The 25,351-nt window shown below is 44.8% G+C and overlaps 1 protein-coding gene across 1 annotated transcript in view; it reads right to left on the bottom strand.

Moving 5' to 3' along the window:
- LOC129385821 (uncharacterized) overlaps positions 1-25,351 on the bottom strand; it is a 36,310-nt gene that overhangs the window by 2,263 nt on the left and 8,696 nt on the right. The window contains exons 2-3 of the mRNA XM_055072971.2: positions 5,149-5,228; positions 823-873 (exon numbers count right to left, since the gene is read on the bottom strand). Of these exons, the coding sequence (XP_054928946.2) occupies positions 823-873; positions 5,149-5,228 (131 nt within the window). The remainder of the gene's footprint in view (positions 1-822; positions 874-5,148; positions 5,229-25,351) is intronic.

Here is a 25,351-nt window from a genome sequence, read left to right on the forward strand (position 1 = left end):
GCCCAAGCACTGGGAAGGATTCTCACGTAGGCATGTTTTCGTGAGAAAGCTATTCTCACTAAATTGACTTGTAATACCAAAGCCGTCGCGAACACCACGCTTTGGAGTTCTGTGCCCTTTCTCACTTGTCTTGTCATTCATCTATGAGCGTAGAGAGGGATAGTGCTCGAGAGAATTCTCCGTTGCTGAGAATGTTCGGATTTTCTTCTGTCGAGAGAGCACAATCGTAATAGATTTGCAACAGAAAACTCGTGGTTAGTAACTCTAATTGCTTTCGACACACTTCTGCAGTGCACTGACATTGCTTCTGGAGGCCCTTGTGGCGAAGGCCCTAGAAAAATGAGAAGCGCAGGTTTGAATGCTCCATTTATAACAGTGAATCGCACTTTACGTTCTTGTACAACCAGGGAAAGGGCAGATTGTTAGATTGAGCTACCCAGGCTCCATCTCTCAAGCACTATGAACTATATTTTATTTATTTTCCATTGAGAGCTAATCATTCCGATATTCAGTTTACGTTAACCGTAATAAATTACTTCCTACAGTCCCAACTGAAGTAACCTTCCATCGAAACTACGTCTCGCGGCTTCAGCCACGTTATTTCCATTTTTGAGGTGCACAAGTACCAGTCGCTCTCCATATGGCATGACAGGTAGAACGGTATAAAAATAGTCATGAGCTAGCTCTTGTTTACTCGCGTTTATATTCAGTACAAATGCACGGGTAGAACGCAGTAACATTAAAGCAAAAGCAATCAAACGGGTTCAACATTTCTGAATGGCGGGACGCAGTGATGCAATAAAAAGCACACTGACTTCCTACCTTGCACGACGTAAAGTCATCGCTGCGGGGACGACAGACCTTGAGTGGATTCTGCGTCGAATTGGGATTGAGAAAACATGATAGCGAAAACCATTAAGCCTGAAACTCCTGCTTACAGAGTGATGATCAGGACATCAGAATGTGGGCTTAACTGAGTATGCATGTTTTTTTTCTATTGCTGGAAGGGTAAGCTACTTTCTTTTTTGCGAGCGGCAACGTGTCTCAATCGTTAAAGAAAGCGGCTTGAGCAATTATTGCTGGCCTATAATTACATATGATTGTCTTCTGAATTCGACTAATTTTTTTTTTTTTGCATGCAACTAAAAAAATATATCCCGCGCCGAAAAAAGGACAATAAAGGACAAAAATTGGTCAGTTGGTAGCCTTTATGAGACAAAACGATTCCACGAAACCTTAAGACTTCGTGATACAGAAACATCAACGCGAGTTGTAGCTGCCAACAATTCGTAGCGCTCTGTGTGCAATGAATATGAGATGATCACGCAGAATACATGTTGGTTCAATGCCAAGTGGAAGGTGTGAATTTCACGCCAGGACCAAATGACGGAAACCAAAACTACCACATGCCTAAATATATTGACTGGCTGCGCATGCGTGCCACCAGGCTCTCTGTATCGGCGCAGTGATCACGGCAAGGACAGCGTCAACAGGCACAAATAAATTCATATATCGCATGTTGCGCAACGTAGGTATGTCTTCAGTTTCAGCGCACCCTTAATTACAAAGGGCACTTGATATTCGCGGCCACGAATGAAAAGACGAGATAGCCTCGATTATTGCGCAAAAAACACGCAATAAGTGTTTCATATTTTAGGAAATAGAACTGAAATTTTGGAGCTTGCTCACTAACCAGTTTGTCCTAATAACACTGAAAAAGTAATGAGGATTTGTTCTCAATTCAAGAAAGAAAACTTATGGCGTCGTAGCTACAGCAGACTGCACACCACTAATTCGCTGCACGCCACGTATTCGCCACTCTTCGCTGTCGGAGACCTCCTTAGAACCATCAAGAACACAGAGTACTTGATGTTCGGATCTGTTAATGACAATTGAGATAGCGAATTTTGGGAACCTAATGAGCAAGCACAATCTAACCGCAGCTCCGACCGCTAAAGTGACGTGTGGATTAGAGAGAGAGAGAGTAAACTTCAATGAACACCAGCAGTTCTGTCGGCTGGCCTAGGCCTCGCACGATGGGACGTCGAGGTCTTGCCTCTTCGCCGCTTCGTAGGCCTGCTGGGTCGCCCAGAGTTGGTCGTCGAGATGGGAGCTGCGCAGGGCGGCGTGCCATCTCGACGAGAGGGTCACGGGATTAAGTTCTTGGTATTGATCTTTGCACTCCCATAGCATGTGGGGGAGTATTGCCGATTCAGTTTTACAGACCTTGCACGTCTGGCTCGGGTAGATGTCGGGGTATATAGTGTGATAGCGTGTGAGGGAGGGGTATGCATTCGTCTGTAGCAGGCGAAGAGTGGTTGCCTGTGCCCTGTTTAACTTGCGGTGAGGCGTGGGGAAGGTTCTTCTTGCGAGGTAAAATGACTTTACAAGGTCGTTGTATCTTGTAAGGCGGTCGCGCCCTGCGGGTGCACCTGCACCGTCTCCGGCACGGTTGACTAGTCCTCGTGCTACGGAGTGTGTAACCTCGTTGAGGTTGGTGAGGTGCGGGTGGCAACGCCGGCGTGTGCAGGGATCCAGACGAGGGTGATTTGACTTTCAGACGAATGCGGGGCTTGTCGTAAGATACGGAGTGATTGATGAGAAATACGACCTTTGATGGAGTTGTTGACTGCTGCGCGAGAATCGCTCAGTATGGCGTGACAGGATGGGTCAAGAGTGGCCAGGGCAATGGCCACTTCCTCGGCCGTCTCGCATTTTTTGTAATGATGCTGGCAGCATGTCGGAGCAAGCCGCCTGCTGTGGTAACCGCCGCAAAGCGGCGTCCATCTTGGTACTGAGCTGCGTCGACGAAGGTGACGCCCGCTGTGTTAGCGTAAGCTTTGATGAGGGAAGTAGCTCGTGCCTTCCTGCGTTCTTTCTTGTAGTCTGGGTGCATGTTTTTCGGAATAGGGTCGGCGTGTATCTATTGCTGAATTTCGCGTGGTATTGGGTGTTTGTCTCCATGTTGACGGTGGTAGGTGATATTAAGTTTGTTTAGAATGCTGCGGCCCGTTTCCGTGAGAGTAAGCCGCTCTAGTTGAGATCGACGTTGGGCCTCGATTAACTCGTCTAGCGTGTTGTGGATACCTAATTGTAGTAGAAGATCCGTGCTGGTGTGGTTGGGTAGTCCTAAGGCCTGCTTATAGGCTCCTCTAATGATGATGTCCAGTTTAGTCTTTTCAGCTTTGTACCAGTTGAGAAACGGCGCAACATAAGTAATGTGACAGACGATAAAAGATTGGACAAGGCGGATGAGGCTGTCTTCCTTCATACCCCCTCGCCGGTTGGTCACTCGTTTCAGCAGTCTGGATGTATTGGCGGTCTGTCGAAGGATCTTTGAGATAGCCGTAGAGTTAGCTCCGTTGGCTTCTATGGTCATACCAAGAACGCGGATGCAAGGGACCACGGGTGTAGGTCTGCCATCCCTCAGGTTGAGCTCTATTTCCTCGTATTGGCGTTTAGTCGTGGAGCCCCGCGGGGGGCGTCCACGGAGTGTGGGGCGGTATAGGAGAAGCTCCGACTTTTGAGGGGAACAGCGGAGTCCCGTGCCTTCAAGATAATTTTCTACGACGCCAATGGCGTCTTGTAGGGCAGTTTCGATTTGGCCGTCACTGCCCTTTGCAGCCCAGCTTGTAATATCATCGGCGTATATGGTGTGTTCAATGCCGTCGAGTTTTTGTAGTTCTTGTGCTAATCCGAGCATAACCAGATTAAACAGTATTGGGGAAATGACAGAGCCTTGCGGTGTGTCTGTGCTGCCGAGGGAGAGTTCCTCTGATCGAATGTCTCCGAGCGACAGGAAGGCCTTCCGATTGGATAGAAAGTCCCTTACATAGTTTTAAGTGCGTTCTCCACGGTTGAGCAAGGAGATTACACGGGTTAGGAGTGCGTGCTCCATGACCTTGCCTACACATGAAGTTAGCGATATGGGCCGGAGATTGGCGAGGCTAGATGGCTTACCGGGTTTCGGGATGAGAATTACTTTGGCCGTTTTCCATGTCGGGGCAATTGATCCCTGGCGCCAGCAGTTGTTGATGTATTCGGTGAGTTGTTGCACCGAGGGGTCATCTAGATTTCTTAGTGTTTTATTCGTAACCCCATCTGGGCCTGGCGCCGAACGGCTGTTCAGCTTATGTAGGGCAGCATGAATCTCTGCCACGCTGAAATCTTCATCAAGGGCAGGGTTGGAGGTCCCTGTGTATGGGCCGTGAGGTTGAGTGGGCCCAGATGGGATGTACTTTTCACATAAGCTATTCTTAACGTGGTCCTGGCCATGCGTCTTGCTTTCTGTGAATAAAAGCTTGGTGAGGCGATCTTGTTGATATGAGCGGGTGGTGGTGCTATCAATCAAATGTTTGAGGATTTTCCACGAGCGGGGATGGTGGAGTTGCCCGTCTAGAGAGTGACAGAGCTCTGTCCATTGTTTTTTTTTTTTGGCAATGATAATTTTTCTCTATCATACTTTTGATTTCGTACTCCAATATAACGCGCACGCCAATCGTAAGTAAATTTTTGTGAAAGTTGGAATTTAGTAAATAATACGGCATTTACGGCGACATGATCGCGTGGTGGTAAAAAACGTTTTCACGAAAGATAACGTTTCTTACGAGCCAAGTCACCGAAATATAACAGTAAAGTATGATTTCATTGCTATTTCGCTCATCTCACGGCAATCATAAAATGCTACATCTTTTGCTTTAAGTGAACAGAAATAAGTTAAATATACAAATCAAGCATGCGTCTGGCGAAGTAGCAAACGCCTCGTCTTTTGTGCACGAGTTCTCCTGTTGTCTTCTTCCAGTCCTTCCTCCTTCGCCCGTTTTTTCCTTTTTTTTTCGGCACTTCAGTGCTTCGCGCTGCACAAATTTTATACCATGTACCTTCTTAAGCAGGCTCACGTAAGCCTCAGATAATTGCATGTAAGATGTGAAATAGGTTCCACGGGAGTAATTTAGCTTGACACCAATATATATAGGAAAATAAGTCTGCTGTCTACGGGTCTATACCTCTCTGCCTTTCCGAGAGTTGAGTGGCATTGCAGGAAAACCGACACTCACGCAATCCTGGAGTTTACTGATTAATCACAGTGATATTGGAAGCCATCTATGATATTCATCAAATGTTCAACGACTGAGGTACAACGCATACCGTAAGGTCTTGGAACTTCGCCATCCGGCGTCTTGCGAATGCGGCTTCCTCCTCAGGATATGCCTGGGCAATGGAAAAACCTGTTGAAAGTATTTTACAAAAACTTTAATTTACTTGTCATTAAAAGAAAACAACGTACGCGAGAAAGCAGGCAAAAACAAAACTGAGAGATGTTGTTGCATTTGTCATATGTCTCTTTAAATATTCTCAATAGTCAACCCATGCCAACATGGATTTTATATATATAATAATACTTTATAAGGTTATCGTGTAGAAATCGGAACTCTATACTGTTTCAGTTTTTATTCGTTGAAGTCAATAGTATATTAAATGGCGTGGCAGTGAATAGACGTGATACGCTTCTAATTAGCTGCGTTGAATAGAATTTCAATACAAGTGTTATTAGGAACTCATTTCTGAAAAATTGAAAACGTTTGCTCCAAAATTAACACAGCGGATTTCATTTACAAAATGTTCTTTTTCTCTACGCTAAAAACAGTTTTGCATGGTTAAGAAAATTGGTTAACTTTAAATAAAGTGGTAATTTTGTTATTGTTACTCTGTGTGCCATAAGCTTTGCTCGTTTTCTTTTACTATGCTCAAAAAATATCTGTGTACGTCTGCACGACCATTGTATATGTAGGCAGGCAGATTTCACTTGCAAAAGTCAATAAGGCTTCATTTCTGATAAAAATTGCAGCTGCTTACCGATCACTCCTGTTAGTGGAGCATATGGCTATATCTCCTAAGACAGCGGATTCTTCAATGTGTGGCAATGTGGCATTTCTATGGCCTTTTTGATGTGCTCTGTGGGGAGTGGTTGTCTAGTACTGTATATATTGTCGCGTTGGTGGTGACGGTGAAGAGCTAGTTAGTCCCAATACTGGCTTTTGCGACTCTACTTCTTTATTAGCTTAGCTTTTACCCAGAAAGACAAGTAACGATAAAACACGACGAGAGCAGTGGTAATTTAAGCTTGTTTACGAGCCTTATGGGCGAAATACGTCGTCCATGCACATAATTAGCTTTGCTTTCAAGCGGAATCGTTGATGGTCGCGTATGTTCCAGAATGTGCATTACTATGAGCTTCGCAAAAGCCATCAAAGTATAAATTTTGGCCCACATACGGGGAGTGCTTAACGCCGGTTTCACCTCCGCCGCAGGACGGCCTGGCATTGCGCTACTTTAGAGATCGGCCCTCGTATGGGGAGTGCATAACACCTGCTTTACCTCCGCCGTGGGTCGGCCTAGCATTGTGCTATCTTCAGGATCGGCCCATGTATGGGGAGTGCTTAACACCTGCTTAAGGTCCGCCGCGGGTCGGGCCGGCATTGCACTATCTTGGGGTTCGACCCACGTATGGGGAGTGCTTAACGCCTGGTTAACCTCCACCGCGGGTCGGGCCAACATTGCACTATCTTCGGGATCGGCCCACGTATGGGGAGTGCATAACGCCTGCTTAACCTGCGCCGCGGGTGGGGCCGACATTGCACTATCTTCGGTATAGGCCCACGTAAAGGGAGTTTTTTGCTTACCATAACGACAAGAAAATTTCCTTGTACGGTAGAGGTATACAGCGTCGCTGTAAGATCCCGCAAAACCCATGTGAAGAATACCGCTTGCGGTAATTTACTTATCACTCAAGCAATATAGCGGCACAACGCATTGCAACTGGAGAAACATCTTATGCATGACGCGTGTACAGCAGCGGGACTCCTCTCTCTCTCTCTCTCTTTCGCTCGGGCTTTCCTATAAAGAATCTGCGCCATTTAGCGCCGCAACCACGAAGCCTCCATTTGCCTACGACTTGCATGGCGCGTCAGTGCCTGCAAAGGGAAACGCATATTGCTGCAGCGCGGCTTCTCTTTCGCGCTTTTTATTTGGACACGCTGCGCCATATAGTGGCGCGCTGTCGAGGAGCCCATGCGCGCTCTCGCATAGGACATGCGCGATGCGCTGGTCCGTGTGAACGCCGAGAATCGCTCATCTTCTGGCTGCACGCTTAGTAGCACAGACTCAGCGACCCAAGTTGACGAGACATATATTGTCTTCTCTCGTCTCTCGTCTACATTTTGCGCTGTTAACAGGAGGATGGAAAACCAACAAGCCCAAGCTGCTATTCTAGCGAAATATATTGAAGAGCGGAGCATGGCCACTCCATTCATGGCATCGGTCGCTAAAGAGTTGGGTTGCTGTCATTAAAGAGAACATGTGAAGTGAACTCGATTCTGCCCAGCACGAGAAAACTTCCGAATTTTTTCGCATGGTACATTCGCCTGGTCGAAATCATCGATCGCGAAATTGGGTGGCCGTAATGACGCCGGGCTTCTCTGCCGCTATCCTGCTGCTACTGCATGCTGCTTCACACTCTCCATGCTGTACCGTTTAACGGTGACGTCCGCGAAGAGTATGACTCTACCGACCATGAGAGGAATTGAAATGATTGTTTTGGTGATTCTACAGCGGCACATTCTCAGTGGCAATTAACTAGCTACTGAAGTTAGCATCAAAGATGTACATTGAAACAGCACACGTCTACTGGCCATGTGAGACGACTTTTGGAGCCACCATGCGCAATAGTACACTTATGGTAGCTAGTGCCCCTGTACGCAAAGGGAATGGAGTAACGCGTACCTTTTCCTTTCACAGCTCGAGATGATGATGGTTTATTGGCATCCCCTTCGAAACGTGGCTTACACAAGTAGTCATATAGCCTGCTTTATTTATTCCGGTATACTGAACATGTTTTTCATCCCAGCATCTTTGTATGCATCTCTGTAATCGCTCTTTTTAAAGCCTATCTATTTTCCTTGTATCGCTACCTATGCCGTTATTAGATCCGGTCGTATCAATTTCTTCCTTGCATTTTCCTCCAATACGCTTAACGTCTCTTGCTTATCTAGTCTGCTACCGACTGGTACACGTGGAGTGCAATAACGTGCTCTAATATTACGTAAATGTTTCGCCACCCAGCACTGAATCCTAAACACCTGTGCCTCTCACATCACATCGCAATGTACCGCTTCATTATTATGCGTGGCATGACATAAAAAAACAATAATGCCATGATTAGCATGACATGAGTGGCATGCATGTCCTGACATAAATGACATAACTTGCCTTACAAGACATTATCAATGACATGCATGACTTCACCAATGTCATGGCGTGAATCACATGAATGAATGCCATCACATGACACGCGTAACATGGCAAAAATGGCACGAAATGCAAATATGTCATGTATAAAATATTTCATGACATCTCAGTATTCTCATTAGATGTCATGACATGTATCACATGACATGGCAAGGACATGTCTGGACATGGATGGGTGACATAAATTACATCACTTGTCATGAGATGACAATGGTAACGTGCATGCATGCCATGAGGAAGACATGCATGTGTGGTGTCGCATGCGTGACATGTAGGTGATATGAATGACATGACGTGCGTGATATGTATCACATGCATGCATGAGATAAGACGAATGACATGTCATGACATGATGTCCATATACTGTGTAACCCAAACTATCATGTATAGCAGTATATCATGACGGGGCGCAAATATGACGCGCAAATGCATGTGATGTCGTTCACGTAATCATTCATTCAGGTGATATCATGGCATGCATACCTTCTGACTCATGCCATATAATGCTTGTTGGGTCATGCGTGCACGGCATAACATACATGCATGTCCTCCTTGTAGTGGCATGCCATTCTTATTATAATTGCATGTAATATATATCCAGATATATTCCAGTGCAGGCCGACAGACAGACGAAGTGCCTACAGTAGTCAAAAACGCTTCACATTTATGAAGCATGACGGTAAAAGCGTCTAGGCACTTTTGCAAGTTGGCTCCTGCTTCCGCGGTAAGGGAGAACGAGAAAGAAGTTTAGTACAATAAATACTGTGATTGGTTACTGCGGTTGGAGCCCCTCTTCCAGGGCCCCACTGGTTATATTTTATTCTAGCGTTTTATTTTTGAATATATGACACCTTAGCCCGATGCCGAGATGAGTCTTGTAATGAAACTTAGAACTCTTCTGGAAGCTGCAACCAGTTCACAGCCAGCCGCACCCTCTGATCTTCCCGAGGGCTACAGCTCTGCCTGAAAAAGACAAATTTGTTACATCAGTGCAAATTCTTTTATAGAAAAGCTGTCTATGGCTGAAATGCCAGGATTATCCCGTCTTCATCGAAAGAAAAAAAAATAATTCGATCAATTTAGAAGCGAAAAATCCCTGCATCCTTTGGAATCACACGTACAACATACAGCACATCATTTCTTTCAGAAGGCACCTTTAATGGCCAAGTCACACGACTACGTCGCATTTGCGTTGAAAACCAAGACAACATAGATAGATTCGATCACCTTGAAGAAACCCTATCCAACAGGAACCACCCAAACAGTGACCTTCAAGAAGCCTACACCACTGCAACCAAACTTGATCGAGCCGAGGTTCACAAGCCACGCCCCAGGATCACAAAAACCACAACCCCTATTCTAACTACTAAATTCTCAAACGAACTCCCAACGTGAACAACATCCCCAGTAAATACTGTCATATTCTCACCAGCAACCAGAAACTTAAGATTTTTCCCTCCCCGCCCAGATTAGCCTACAGACGCAACACTAATCTTAAAAATATTTTTGTGCATGCCAAACTAAGAACAAAGACGATGTTGCGAACTGGTCGCTGTGGCCGCCCCAGGTGCTCTACATGCAAACATAATAAATCCGCTACTGCAGTAAAAAGTATAGCGCCGAATTACTCGCAAAGTAGCTTCGGGTACGTTGGGGCACAAAGTAACCTGCACATCAAGCAACGTAGTCTACTGTCTAGAATGGGCCGCTTGTAGCAAACAATAAATAGGTGAGAGTGGATAACAAATTCATGCTATACTAAACGGTCACCGCGCGGATACCGAACACAATTTACTTAAAGCAGTAACCAGCCACTTTAAAAGACATGGCCATATATTCGACAATGCAAGGCTCTATATATTACAAACCAATTTCCGTTCACCTCGCGAAAAGAAATATACGAAATCATGCCTCATACACAAGTTTAATGCCTATACCCGACGGGAAAATATTGTGGCACGCGGCAACTTAAATGAGAAATTCTGATATCATCAACCAAGGCACAAAACACATTATACCACCAGCTCACCTTAATTCTTAGCCTCACCTATTCCTCTATTTCAAATTTTTTTTTCCTGCTTACTACTCAACTTATTATACTATTTTATGTTTTTAAGTTTAAATCGAGTGCACGAGCCCCTTTTCACAATTACACGTGCCTCCGCCCGCTTCTGCGCACGTCACCTTACGAATTTGTTATTCCGGTTTCGGTTCACCCCTTCCTTTGGTTTTGTCTGTTTTTGTTATATTTTTTGAAACGCCCTCACCAACATATTGCAAAGTCCCAGATGCCAGTATACCTTTTTCGGCACCTCAGCCACACAGGGTATCGCCATTTCTGTATACCGCCGTAACGACACCTACGTAGAGCTACTGGGGCGAACGTCCCTTGAAAGACCATGCCGCTGCCTTCCAGTTACTCGTGCATTGGTGCCCATACTCCTTGTCGCCATCTTAACTCCTTCAAAATTTCTGGATACACTGCTGTTAGGCCACTAATGTCACTCTTTCAATTGATGTCTTTTTGGGTCTTTTTTGTTACTCGCGCACTGACCGCCTGACCGGCTCTTCTAAAGCCACAAAAACATGCCGCCAATGACACCCTTGAATGCTCCCTAACCTCTCGCAACCCCACCACCTCCCATGCCCCTCTTTTTCTGTTCTTGTTCTTTCTTTCTTTCTTTTTTCTTTTCGATGTACCCTTTATCTTCTCGCTTTCTCTTTCTTTCCTTTTGTCTCCGCCTTCCCACTGCCCCGCTCTGGTCCCCTCGTCTTGTGAACCATGCTCACAGACGTCAGGCGACAGTTCTCATTCTGTTTGAAGTCTCTCCCTTTACAACCTGCTGCCACCGACAACAATCGCACGTGACGTCACTGCACTAATCCTTTAAAACTAACATGTCGAGGATGACGAGGCCACCTTTGACGAAGATAGATCCTCCTATCGAAACGTTCACCAGCCTTTCTGAGGCACCTTATCCCTGTTTATATCCTTTATACTTCATAGAGTGCGTTTGCCTGCAGTTATTGTTCATGACAACAATAATTTTTTCTTGGTAATGAGGCTACCTTATTACCAGTTTTAGGTCATTAACTCAAGGATAATGTGTTGGGAGGCTAGCTGGTAGATATCTTTTGTTAACTCCATGTGCACTGTCTTCTACATCGGTGTCACGTCCGTAGCAAAGTTGAAGTTCACAAAATATATGTCATTAAGTGCTAATAGCACAAAGAAGCCTGTCTGAATGTGCAATAAACGTAACCTAAAGGAGCAGGTAGGTCCAGTAGCATTAGTGCAAGGGCTGCAAAGAAAATTATATGGCACACCTCTGTTTGAAAGTAATATTTAAAGGCTATACAAGAAACACATACGCAGTTTTATTGAGCCCAAGTAGTGTATTTCAGCATGTGCAGAAAGAAGTACAGGTTGTGCCACCTGAACTAACGCAGAAGAGCGACAGTGGTCGAGGAGCAGAAAGGCAACTAACTTTATTGCCAAGAACGGCTTGTTCTTATACAGAAAACATTATGACGTCACAGGGTAGTGTGGCGTCACTATATCAGACCATAGTTAGATATCACAAAACGTCACACACAAAGCTTGCGCTACGACATCCCTTCCCACTTAGATTAAGTACGCACTTCACTTCCTGAAGTCCTCATGTCTAAACATATCCGGCGGACGTCGCACACGGTCGCTTCGTCGAGGCATAACTTCGGGCTTGCTTGGAACTTCTGTGCTCTGTTCTGCTGGGGATGTGTCCTTGTGTGAAGTCGTTATTGCTGCCGTAGTCGGAGGGTCGGTTGAAGCCCGAGGAGTTGGACTCTGCATAGAGTCCCGTAATGCAGATTCCACGGTTTCTGCTGCGGCCATAGGGAGTCTTGTAGGGGTGACTACGGGATCTTTATGTGGCGGTTATTGCGGCTCGGACAGGCGCCTTGCATCGGGAAGTAGCTGCAATGGTTCAGCTGAGACAGGCCTCGCAAAGGAGTGACGCAAATGGTCAGCATGCACAAAGCGCAATTCACCCGCCACATTCACAAGATACGTCACTGGGCTTACAGTCTCAGGAACTACGCCGTCTTCCCACGCCACATTTTCACGACGAACGCATTTAACGAACACATTGTGACTCACTAAGAATCCACGTTCAGTACCCTGGTGCTTATCTTTCTGCCGCTTGCTGTTCAGCTGTTTGTTGAGCATATCTTGCTTAAAATCGGGTTTGAGGAACGACAACTTGGTCTTAGGTTGCCTCTTTAAGAGTGCTGCCTGTCACACTATGTGGCGTGTTTCGATAGCTCATCAAAAAGCTGTCTAAACCGGTTTGCACCTATTCTCGGTTTTGCGAGACATCTGATAGCAGCTGTTTCAGCAATGCGCGCTTCGTTGTTTGGACTAGACGTTCGGCTGCCCCGTACGAAATTGGGTGATAGGGCGGCGTTCTTGTATGTTTTATGTTATTCTTGGCCAAGAAGTCTTCGAACTCTTGTGATACAAATTGCGGCCCATTATCACTCACAATTTTGTCGGGAAATCCGTACGCCGCGAAGACACTTCGAAGTTTGGAAATCGTTTGTCTTGTGATGGTTGAGGTCATTAGCCACACTTCAATCCACTTAGAATAGACGTCCACTAAGACTAAAAAGTTAAGCTGTCCTTTCTAGCAAAGTCAACATGCAGCCTTTGCCAAACCTTGGACGGATAAGGCCAAGGGTGTAGTGGTACAGGCTGCGCGGTTGGTTGCACGACTTGGCAAACCCGACAGGTTCGTACGTAATATACTGCTTTATCGAGACCTGGCCACCAAATGAAGCCTCTAGCCAGCATTTTTATCCTTGAGGTGCCTGGGTGGTCCTCATGTAGCAAGGACAACACAGCCGGTTGCAATGCCTCGGGTACGATCACCCTTGTGTCCCTCGTGACACAACCTTACTCGAGTGATAGCTCTACACGTATAACGTAGTATGGCTGGAGCTCGTTAGGCACTTCTGAAGGCCAACCATATCGCGTGTACTCGACCACTCTGCACAGTTCGCCATCCCGTGCAGTTGCCTTAGCTACGTCAGAAGAGTTCAACGGAGTGCTTTTGAACACGGAAAAGCATTCCGAACTCCCAGATTTGGGACAGGACGGTAGAGGTAGACGAGACAGAGCATCAGCCACTTCGATTTCAGCCCCTTTGCGGTACTTAAGCGTATACCTGCACGCGGACATTATCAAGGACCATCTTTGCAATCTCGCAGCTGCTTGCGACGGTGTCGCTTTGTTTTGTGCCAAGATGCTTACGAGTGGCTGATGGTCTGCGTACAACATAAACTGTCTACCGAAAAGAAACTTGTGGAACTTTTGAAGCCCAAAAATCGTGCATAATTTTTCTCAGCTGACGTCAGAGTTCGTGAAACAAAGGCTATCGGACGCTCCTCTCCGTCCGGTAGCACGTGAAAAATAACAGCTCCAACGCCGTACGCAGACGCGTCACATTGCAACCCGAGCGGCTTGCGTGCGTTGTAGTAAGTAAGAGCATGGCTGTTTAGAAGCAGATGCTTAGTCGCTTTAAAAGCATTGCTACACTGCTTCGTCTACAGCCATCCTACGGGATCTTGCGAATGTGGCGGATGAAGTGCACTTTGTGCATGCTGACCATTTGCGTCACTCCTTTGCGAGACCTATGGTAGCGACGCCTCCGGTAGTAGCGTGGCCTCGTTAAGCTGCCGCATCTTCGTGCCAAAGTGCTTGTTAAATGCGTTCGTGGTGAAAATGTGGTATGGGAAGACGGCGTAGTTACTCAGATTGTAAGCCCAGTGACATATCTTGTGAATGTGGCGGGTGAAGTGCGCTTTGTGCATGCTGACCATTTGCGTCACTCCTTTGCGAGGCCTGTCTCAGCTGAACCATTGCAGCTACTTCCCGACGCAAGGTGCCTGGCCGAGCCGCAACAACCGCCAGATACAGATCCCGTAGTCACCCCTACAAGACTCTCGATGGCCGCCGCATCTTCGTTGATGGTGTCCAGTAGGCCAGGTCACGGTGATCCCATCTTCGTCACCAGATGAACTAACGCAGAAGAGCGACAACGGTCCAGGAGCAGAAAGACAACTTACTTTATTGCCAAGATCGGCTTGCTCTTATACAGAAAACGCTATGACGTCACAGGCTCGTGTGGCGCCACTATATCAGACCATATTTAGATATCAAAAGACGTCACACACAAAGCTTGCGCTACGACACCAGCCAACCAGAACAACTCCGCTATTATGTGTATCTGATCACACTGTGAGCAATGCTGATAGCCAAAATACCACTTGCATATTAACAACATTTGACTTGGTGCGATGACGCTATCAACAGGTACCATAAATACTGAAGTAAACGAACTTGGACATCATAAGGAGCACGAAAGGATGCAAATACAAATAAGATACACATAGACTGGGTGGGCACTAGACATTAACTGAAGGGTTTATTGACGAAAAAAGAGCACTGCACATGCTCGCGCAGAAGCACACGAAAGTATGAAGATGCGGTTGTCACTTAAAAGTATTTCAGTGCCACTTGAGCTACCCTATTTCTGTGGCATGCAAGGCTACGGAAGAAGTGCTCACACATTTGTCAGTTTTGTTGCTAATGCACAAGGCGTCGAAAAATTTCTAGCTTGCTCGTTGCAAAGCTGTGCAGGACGCGGGTGCCCTGAAGCCATGCATGCACGAGCACTGCCGGCACGGATCTGCCAAATGTACGCCCCCTGCCAATAACTTAACGGCCGCTCAATGCGCTCTAAATCTTTCATTGACGCATTGGCCGGTCTTGCAAAGATGACATTTTTCACACATCACACCCACTCTTCCCTCATCGAAACGTGTGGTGTGCTGTGTTGTGCAGCCGGTTTTGGTAGCATCACTTACGATATTGCATAAACGTAGAAGCTTACCAGGCACCAAAAACAAAAACGAGAGGACGCCCCATTTTTCAGCCACCTTTTTGCTACTGTGAGACAGGTCATGAACGTCTGACACAAGCACAGGCACTGCCTTTTTCGTTTCCAGCTGATTGTGGCATAGCTGGCTCCGTGAATTCACTTATTAGTGAGGCTTCCTGCTATAGAAGCGAACAATTTTGCGGTAGTAGAGAGCAGTGCGCAGGCGCAGCACATGGAAGCTGAAGGCTGCCGCAACCTGATGGTCACAAGAGTTTCTGCGCGTCTTTGCTATACCCGTTTTCAAAGTTTTGGAATGGGCCAAATTATAACTGTGGACTTGTTTTTTTAGACCGTGGATGGCGTCTTCAGCACGCCTGACCATTACGCAAAATTCAAAGGCATCCCTTTCAGGTGAATTTGAACCCTTTGCCAAAAGAATGAAAAACACCAAGCGGTTGGTTTACAGGTTCTACAAAATGCTCAGGCCGCTCATCCTGTAGAATAACTAAGAAATCACCAACATATCTGAAAATGTGCAAAGCCTTAGCTGCGATGCTGTGTGATGACATGTGGAAATAAGTGCGTCACAAAAGTACAAACGTCACTCAAAACAGGAGATATAAATGATCGAGTACATATCCCCTCCTTTTGAAGAACAGGGGTGTGTTTAAAAGAGACTGCTGTAGAGCACACGTAAAATCTTGAAATTTCCATAATGTTGTCAATGTTCAAACCTGTGGAATTTCGAAAAGCAACAGTACCAATGTCACTGATGTTTTCTCAGACAGTGGAAAAATGTTTGTTTTGGATATACAATAAAGAAATCTACTATATGAACAGAAAAGGTGTATAATGGCTGCTGAGGACACTCATACTTGGAAAGATAACCTAAGATGCTCCCAGAATTGAGCACGAGGTAAAGGTCATACACTTAAAGCAATTTGAGATGATTTTGCAATAATCTAGACAAGGCACCTTGCCATGAATCTTTCTCAGTCACATACAGCCGCAAATTGTATCCCCCTTTTGTCCGTTTTTTATGGAGAAAAGAACCCTGCATCTGCTTACTTGCAACACCCATAGTCTTGAGGCTTTGCAAGTTAAACTCATCGGATGAGGGAAAGTTTCTGTCCTAATTCTTTCCATGAGCACTTGAAGGGCATAAAATTATTCGATGCAGCTTGTGGAGTGTTTTCGAGACGACAGCCAATAGCACTAAGTTACTTTTATTCAAAAAGGTATTGGTGTTCCAGACCTGAAAGCTGACATTACTATGGAGTCATCTGGATATAAGACAGTGAACACCTTCTGACAGACGTCTTTATCATTACTCTGTTTTGAAAAACAAAAACTAACTTAGCTCTATTGGTGTCTCATAAAGGAGGGGGAACTTGTGGTGACTCCCAGGGTAGTCTTCTCGGAAACAGCTTAACAATATAAAAAATGTCCTGCCCATCAACTGTTTATAGATGGAGTTAGAGAAGAAAAGTTTGGCTTTATGTGATGAGCTGAACTTGCAAAGCCTCAACAAGACCACAAGTTGTGCAATAAAGATCTGGATATGTTTTTCGCTGTAAAAATGGACAAAAAGGGGAGGCCATTCAGGGTGATTATGACTGAAAAAGATTCGGGGCAAGGCACCTGCTCTAGATTCTCCCAAAAGAATCTCAAATTGCTTTAAGTGTATGAGCTTTACCTCATGCCGAATTTGGAGACTGTCTTAGATTATCATTCCAAGCATGCGTATCCTGTTCTGCCACTATAAACAATTTCTACTGATGTAGTTGATCTTTTTTGATTCTATTCTGCAATGCGAACACTTTTACGCTATCTGCGAAAACATCAGACTTTACTCCTGTTGCCTTTGAATATTGTACTCGTTTGTTCATTGTCAACTTTATGAAAAGTTTAATATTTTACCTGCACTCTGCAGCCGCCGCCTGAAATCACAACCCCATCCTTCAAAAGCAGGGAACTTGTATTGAATCATGTACACTCCTGTTTAGGTGATCCGTTCTTGTTATTTTGTGGCAAACATACTTCCATCTGCCTTGACACAGTATCTGCAGCTAAGATGCTACATATTTTCAGGTGTGTTGATGATTACGTAGATATTCTAAGGGATGTGCGGCCTGAGCATTTTGAAGCGCTTTTGAACCAAGTGCCAGGTGCTTAACATTTTTTGGCAAAATGCTCTAATTCACGTCTCAGTTACCTGAAGAGGGATGCCTTGAGTTTCTCGATATCAGTATCAGTTTTCATGACGGTCAGGTGTGCTATTCATAAGATTGAAGGTCTAAAAAACCAGTCCTTAGCTACGATGCAGCCGATTCCATGAATGTGAAAAGGGGTAATGAGAAAGACTACACGCACACTACTCTCAAAAGTCTTCTTGTGACCATCATGTTCCATGCAGCTTTCAGGCCAAAGTGCTACACCGGCAGAGTGCTGAATTTCCTGCAGAATTGTTGGCTTCCATAGCAGGCATCCTGTTTACAGAAGTGAATTGAGAGACCCAGACATGCCACAATGAGCTTGAAACCAAAAATGCACGGCCTGCGGTTATACCACACATTCTTGACCTCACTCAACGCATCAAGAGAGTGACTGGGAAAAGCGGCATCTTGGTCGCGTTTTTTCGGTGCTTGGTAAGCTTGGACGCATGTGCAATATCGTGAATGGTGCTACCAAGGAAGTCTGTGCAACTAACTAAGCACACTACACGTTTGGAGAAGTGAAAAGTGGGTGCGGTGTACTGGATCCCACTTTACTGCGGAAAATGTTACGTCGGCCGATGTTACCGGCCGATGAGCCAATGAAAGATTGAGACAACATCGCGCTGCTGTTTAGTCGTTAGCAGGGGTGCACATATGGCAGATCATAAAATGCGGTGCTCGTCCAAGGCTGACTTTCAGGGCACCCATGTCATGCGCTGCTTTGCGAAGCAAGCTAGAAAAATCTGCGAGTTAGAAATGTGTGATCACTGCTTCCCTGGCCTTGCATGGCAAGGAAAAAGCATACCTCCAGCGGCACTGGAATGTTGTCGATTGACAACTGCGAATTCTTCATCTCTTTGTAGGTTTCTGCGCAACTTGTGTGTTGCTGCTTTTGTCCTTAAACCCTTCAGTTGATGTCTAGCGCATATCCAGTCTGTTTCTCTTGGCGTGTTCCTTTTCACTTGTCATGATGTCTAAGTTCAGCTATCACCAACAAGCGCTAAGTTATGCATTGATTAGAAGTATTTATTGGCACGCTTTATATAAAGCCAGAGGAGTACTACTATACTGACCGGGAATAACAAATGGTAAGGATGTTCTAGCTCAAAACAACATATTAAATTTATCTACACTGATTTACACGTAACCGAGAAATATTTTTTGCTCGCGAACGAACAGAGTACTTGTGTGCTATGAAAATACGGAGAGCATTTACGAGTACATCTTCGGCAGTGGTCATACAAGCGGCCTGCGGCTGCTATAGCATTTAGAATGGTCCGTTGCTCCCTAAGTAGGTCATTTAATCACCTGTCCGCTTGTTTAATATAGCACTTTCTACAGGAAAGTGTAACCTTCTATAACACATTGCAGTCAATAAAGCGGGTGACATGCTCCTTAGTACATGTACCTTGACTCATGGTGCTGTTTACCAACCGGCACATTCTTGCTAGCTTAGTGGCGCTGAAAAAGCAGCACCTACACCGCACTTGTGCGCCACGTTTTTTTAGATGGCGGGACACCACGTGTACGTATGGCACTGTCGCAGGGCGCCCAATGGGACGTGCGTTATTGGATATACAGTGGGCGTGAAGTGGGCGTGCGTGTATTGAGGGGAGTGTAGTTGCTATTGAAAACGTTGAGGGTGTTTTTTAAAAGTGCGCAGTATGACTATAGTTCACAAATGAATTGCCACTAGATGACCACCCGCAATTCTTCGATATTCGTACGATTCTAAATGCAGTTGCCTATGTTGGATTACTATCTTAGGAGCAAGAAGCCCTTGCTTGACTACCGTTTGGCTCACTCCAAGTTAAAAGATGCATAGCTCCTAACTGCCCGAGAGCTGTTGTGGTCAAATCTTGAGCAGCAGGTTTCCTGCAGCGTTCAGCAAAAAGCGAGCCGTTCATGTAGGGCCGGGTGTCCCGATCACACCTTGGTGTCACTCACTGACAGCCTCATTAAAGAGGTAAAACTGAACCAGCAGCCGCTCAGTGTAATAATGCACGTCCCGGTGGGCGCCCGATGGCTGTGCCATACATAGACGCTGTGTCCCACCGCCAAATCAAAAGGTGTGCGAACAACTGCGGTGTAGGTGTTTTTTCAGCGCCACTCAAGTTCGCAAGAATGACCAGGCCGGTAAACAACGCCGGAAGTCAATTAAGTACATGCATTAAGGAGCACGCCACCCACTTTATTTATTTATTTATTTATTTATTTATTTATTTATTTATTTATTTAGCATACTTTCAAGGCCCGAAGGCAATACAGAGAGGAGTGAGTGGGGGTAGTATACAAGATTCTACATCCCTGTAGAAAGTTCTATATTGGACAAACAAGCGTGTGCCTGAATCACCAGCTTAGAGAGCACAGGAATGCTGTAAACGCTCTAGCAGGCGCTGCTCTCTTGGTTGAGCGCTGCCGAAAATGTACTCGTGAATGCTCGCCGTGCTTTCAAAAGACGTAAGTGCTCAAACGGTTTTCCAGGCAGTTAGATAAGAAATATTTGAGGTGTTTCGCTTAGCAAAAAGCTGCTGATGAATACCTAAGCGCTCTATCACTGGAACTCACTGATAAAGAAGTGTTGTGCCTTGAGGAGAACCTGGTGAACGATTTCTAATGGCTTGTTGTGGCCATTTATCGGCTTTGTTGAGCATTTGATTGTCTCTTACGTGGCTCATTCGTTTGTCATCTGTCTGTGCATTTATTTGAGCATGCGGTGGCATCTTTCGAACTTTTTTCTGAATAAACTTTTTCAGTTGAGGTAGTGCGCTCTGTCATATACCAGCTTTTTCCCGTCAGTCTTGTTCGTGTTAGTAATTACGTCAAGTAATTCTGAATATCAATGTTAAATAATGGTGTGCGCGCCGCATGCTTAGAGGTCTGACATATTTGCCCCATCACACTTTGATTCCTTACATGTGCAGAAAGTGTACGAGCGCGTAGCATATGGGGGGAAAGTGTGGAAATAAAAGCTATGACATAGGAAAGTTGCAAAGCAATAAAACATATTACCATGTGGTAAATGTACTGTGTACTAAGCAAAAATAAAATGTAGGTTGCAGCCGAGCGATTGACGCAAGAAAAAATACAAACATTAAGGAATGTCAGGTCTAGCTTTATAGTGAACAAGATAATCTGCACATAATGTCTACAATCACAAATAAGGAACAAGTTGAATAAAGTTGAACAAATATTTAGCCTATTTAGTAAACTCTGCTAAGTAATATGTCGATAAACTTATTCAGGAATGATAGAGAGATCCTACTTTTGCGAACACATACACTTTAGAGAAACCTGACCCGATCACTGGATTACACGTCGTATTGCTGCAGCAATAGCCGTGGGGTCCCTGCTTTTCTATGTGCTCCTCCCAGACGTGGACACTGTTGTGGGTCATGGCCTCATACTACCAAATCCTGTGTTAACCTTTAGCCGTCGCATTTTAAAGCGGTCACATTGTGATCACATCGAAGGAGCAACAAAAATAGTCAGGAAAACGATGTTTGCACCACTGACGATTGGGAACAGCACTACGTCAAAGTCACTGATGAATGTCGTGATAATAGGGACCCCTTCATGACAGTGAACGTTTTGACAGGCAGCAACACTACAATACAAACAAATGTGCTTTTTCCATCACTTGGTTTCATAAACATGGTCTTTCTTGTTACTCAGGCACTGACCGGCTCTTCTAAAGCCACAAAAGCATACCGCCAACGACACCCCTAAAAGCACCCTCACCTGTCGCTCCCGTATGCCCTTATTTTTTTCTGGCTTATATTTTCCCTCTAGGTCTTTTTATGTCTTGGTTTTCTCCCGGCCTTCCCATTCTCCCGCTCTTGTCCCATACTCTTAAAAACCATGCTTGCAGACGTCAGGTGAAAGCGCAAATTTTTTTTGTTTTTTGGCGTCTATCCCTTTACAACCAGCCGCCACCGACAACAACCGCACGTGACGTCACTCTACGAACCCGTTAAAACTAATATGCCGACGATGACGAGGCCGTCTTTGACGAAAATAGGTGCTCCTGTCGAAGCGTTGGCCCGCCTTTCTGCGGCACTCAATCGTCGTTTATAACCTTTATGCCACAGTGTGCTATTCCATCTGTCAGCGCCATTCTTGATCTTGCATTTCCCTTGTCATGATTAGTTACGTCAAAGTTGTGTCAACCAACGCTGTCTAGACTTCTACAATTAGTCGCTCGTCGCCCAGATTTGCTATGAGCGAGCGACTGATTAGTAGCGCGAAGACGGAACTGGATGTAAGTCGGTCAAGTACTTACAATTGTCGCACGGAACGAGCAAACGACGATTTTGATACGCACTAGGCTAAGAACCTACTGCAAGACTTTAAAGAATACTTTACGCTGCTCCTTACAGCAATACCCGTCAACTTGAAGTAATAAAGCACGCATCACGCCACTTTCGGGAACTATTTACTGCCCTCATACAGGCAACACCGAGGAGACGCCGCTCAATGTCGTCACTCGCATGGGGTACGACTTCTAGTCGACGAGCGAATGTGACAGCCATCTATATCGCATTGCTTTTCGCTGTCTCGGGCAAGATCGATTCCATGGGGTTTACATATTTCTATATGACTGCTCGTAAACCAAAAACCGCTTAAGCAGAGATTATTTACAGCCTCGAAGCCTATGTAAGAGAGCAAACGCCACTGCAGTAATAATCGGTGAAGAGGCAGATGAGTCGTTATTAAGCAACTTCAGCATAAAAGCGGCTGTTCGCGCACATGATGAGCACGATTGTTACCGAACCTAATCACTTTCATCGGAAGCAAACGCTCATCAATATTTTCAATTTAGCACTAAGCGAATAAATGTTGTGCAATCAAATTCTGTTAATCAGCACTCAGGAAGGATCCAAACAGGTTTCACTTTCATCGTAGGAGTTCTATTTCTTATGTTCGCAAGGCGCTCTAAATGCACAAGAAGCATGCATAATCCGCATGTTGTTAGCAAGCATGATTACTTAACTTTTACGTGGTACGACGTGGTCTAGAAGAGCCCTTCAAGTGGCGGTGGAACAAAATTTATCGCAGCATATATGCCGTTGTGCAGTGGACCAGTTGAGGAACTCTAATAATAGACATTATTTCTTTGCGACGTTCACCGAACTTTCCACAACTACGGATAAAGCGAATGCACTCCGCAGCATGAAAATCGTTGGTTCACATTTGCCTAGCACGCCACACATACGGCGAGTTTACAGCGAGACACAAGCTAGATTCTGATACTTTTGTGCACGCGAACTAAGTGACATTTCATTACAACGAGCACAAAGACACGAAGAAGCAAACACATCGTAGCAGCTCGCACGACCAACCGCACGTTTAAAACGGAGGAACACGATTGATGGAGTGATGCTATGAGCGACCCTTTTGAAATGGGGCGGCGGGTGGCGCTACCTGTAGACTCGTGAGGCTGAGAGGCCTCCGTGATGCCTAAAATAACCAGCACACTCTCGTTTTGTGTCCTGTTGCGCCCAACTACAGACAGATGCTGAAACGCAAAAACAACCATCGCACACTCTATATTTTCTAGTGTACTTTAGCAAACAAGGGAATTCTATGATGTGTTTTCGATTTACAGTAGCTTCCGCCGCATGCAAGCAGCAAAAACATGGCCTTCGAGATTTAGTTATGATATTCTTAGGAGGCCGTCGCTGCAGTCTGGTTGGAACAACTTGGAGTTCGCTTAGCTGTTTTGAAGCCCATCCAGGGCGCCTCGCGCTACTGCCCGTGCCACCTGCGTCGTCACTTCGTTTTAAATAACTTGCTGCTGTCGTCAGCCGGTATTGTAGCGTTAGAAATGGTTGACACGATCTCCGAGGTACACAGGTGCAGTGTGCGATGTTCCCGTGCGCGTTGTAACTATTTCATTCAGAAAGCATCAAATCTACGAAGATTCATTGTTCTGCTGGTGCAGGTTACATTCGTGTCATCGTCATTGCTTTCGTGTTACTCTGCTGAATCTGCGCGGGTTTCGCTCCTGTCGTCCATGCGTTCTGTGCATATCGTGCGACTCACGAATATTCCTAAGAAAAACCACGTCTCTGCAGCCTAAATTTGTCTTATGTGGTGTGTGTCAGAATTATGCAGCGGTGTAAAATGTGTTTGCGTCTATAGGCTACCGTGCATTCCACGGAATAAATGAGGCTGCTTACGCGCGGTTTTGTTTACTATGTCTTCATTATCTTTCTGATTTACCTGCATCTGTGCTAGAACCCACAGTGCGTTTCCATGATGTTACATTGTAATTGTGTAATTTTGTGTCTTGCTTGCCTTCTTCATTGAGTAGCGTTTCAAAGATTTTCTTGCTTGACAGTAAAACGCCTGTAGTGGGGCTGATGAAAGTGCGATCCTGCTTTGGAAATCGATTTATAAAGCAAAATTATCTAAACGTATTACGCTACGTCAATCTCACGATGATGTGCCAAAACGTCAGCATGTTATCAGTGTTGAGGACATTGCACCATTGTAAATGCAAATGTCATTGTCTACTTCTCTGAAGTAGTGTATATCATTTGTTCATATCTTTAATTCTAAGAACAAAATTTTCATATATACAGTTTCCTTTTTCAATGTAAGATGACATATTGAGATATCATTTAACAGTAGTCGTTACATGGTTTAGAAATAAATTCAGGGGTATTATATATTGTGCTGTGTATAGTAACTACGTTCAAGTATTTATATCAGTACGCAAAATATTATTCCTCTTTCGCCTGTAGTTTGTATGTCATGAAGCAAAAAAAAATAATTTCAGCTTGCGCTGAAAGAATGATTCAACACTAAATTGTTAGTTTGATAATTGGTTCCGAAACCAAATTATTGTGTATGTGAGATGTGTATGTGCATTTGTCTAGACAATGGTACAGAACATGATATGAGCAACAAACTGCTCGCTAAAAAATAAGCTCCTATATCCCACTAGTGCTAAAATGACATTTGCTGAGCGAACGTGTGTGTGCGTTTCTGAGTTATGCAACTTCCAAGCCATCTGTTAGCAGAGTGTTTGTATTTAATAAATCCCCTTTCTTCCCTTCACATTGTGGAATTCTTATCTAGTTTTCACACAATATTTAGTATATTCTAACGGAAGCAAAATCAAAAATCATCAAACACAAATCTCAGACACAAGTACCGGCTTTCACTACATCACTCAAAATTATTTTTATGAAAGCTAGAAGCAGGATCTTTCATTATCGTAACCGCTTTGTTTCATGCCTTCCTGTGAAGATAACAAATGATACGAATTCATTAGTCATTTCATAAATATATTTTAATGGTGCTTGTTTTCTAAAGCTTCATATCAGGCAACCACGTGGCAATGGGCACCAAGATAAAACAAGCATAATATACCCATGGTCGTTTGTCCACCATTGCTTTACTATTTCCCAAGGAACTTCTGCTTGTGTCAAGTCAAACATGCAGTAATAAACAAAGTGTCCGTTGCTGTCGTAAAGGTTGAATTGTAGGGAATTCAAGAAGGAAAATTTAATTGTAATTTGATACACCCTGAAAAGATATTACACATAAAATGTATCATCGCCTTGTAAATCAGATTTGTCATGTATTCTGTAATTTTGCAAGCAAATGCGTAAATCGTGGTAATTGAAAAACTTTTGTGCTAATGTTAATGTACGCGATATCACAATGCAGCTCATGCATTGGGTCATAAGTCGCAGGGAAAGTTCCCGTGAAATAGTTTCCATTCTGCTAACACCTTCTTTTGAAATATTCAGCTCCATTCTCTCTATCTGTCACCACGTTGAATCATTAAAGTTTTTCCATGCAGTGTCCCTCTCCACAATTTCCTTTATTCAGCAGCTTCATCAAAACTGCTGAACACCATCTTGTCTGAATATGTCTCCTTCTCAGCACTGCACT

This window comes from Dermacentor andersoni, chromosome 7 (assembly GCF_023375885.2).
Source record: "Dermacentor andersoni chromosome 7, qqDerAnde1_hic_scaffold, whole genome shotgun sequence".
NCBI lineage: Eukaryota > Metazoa > Arthropoda > Arachnida > Ixodida > Ixodidae > Dermacentor > Dermacentor andersoni.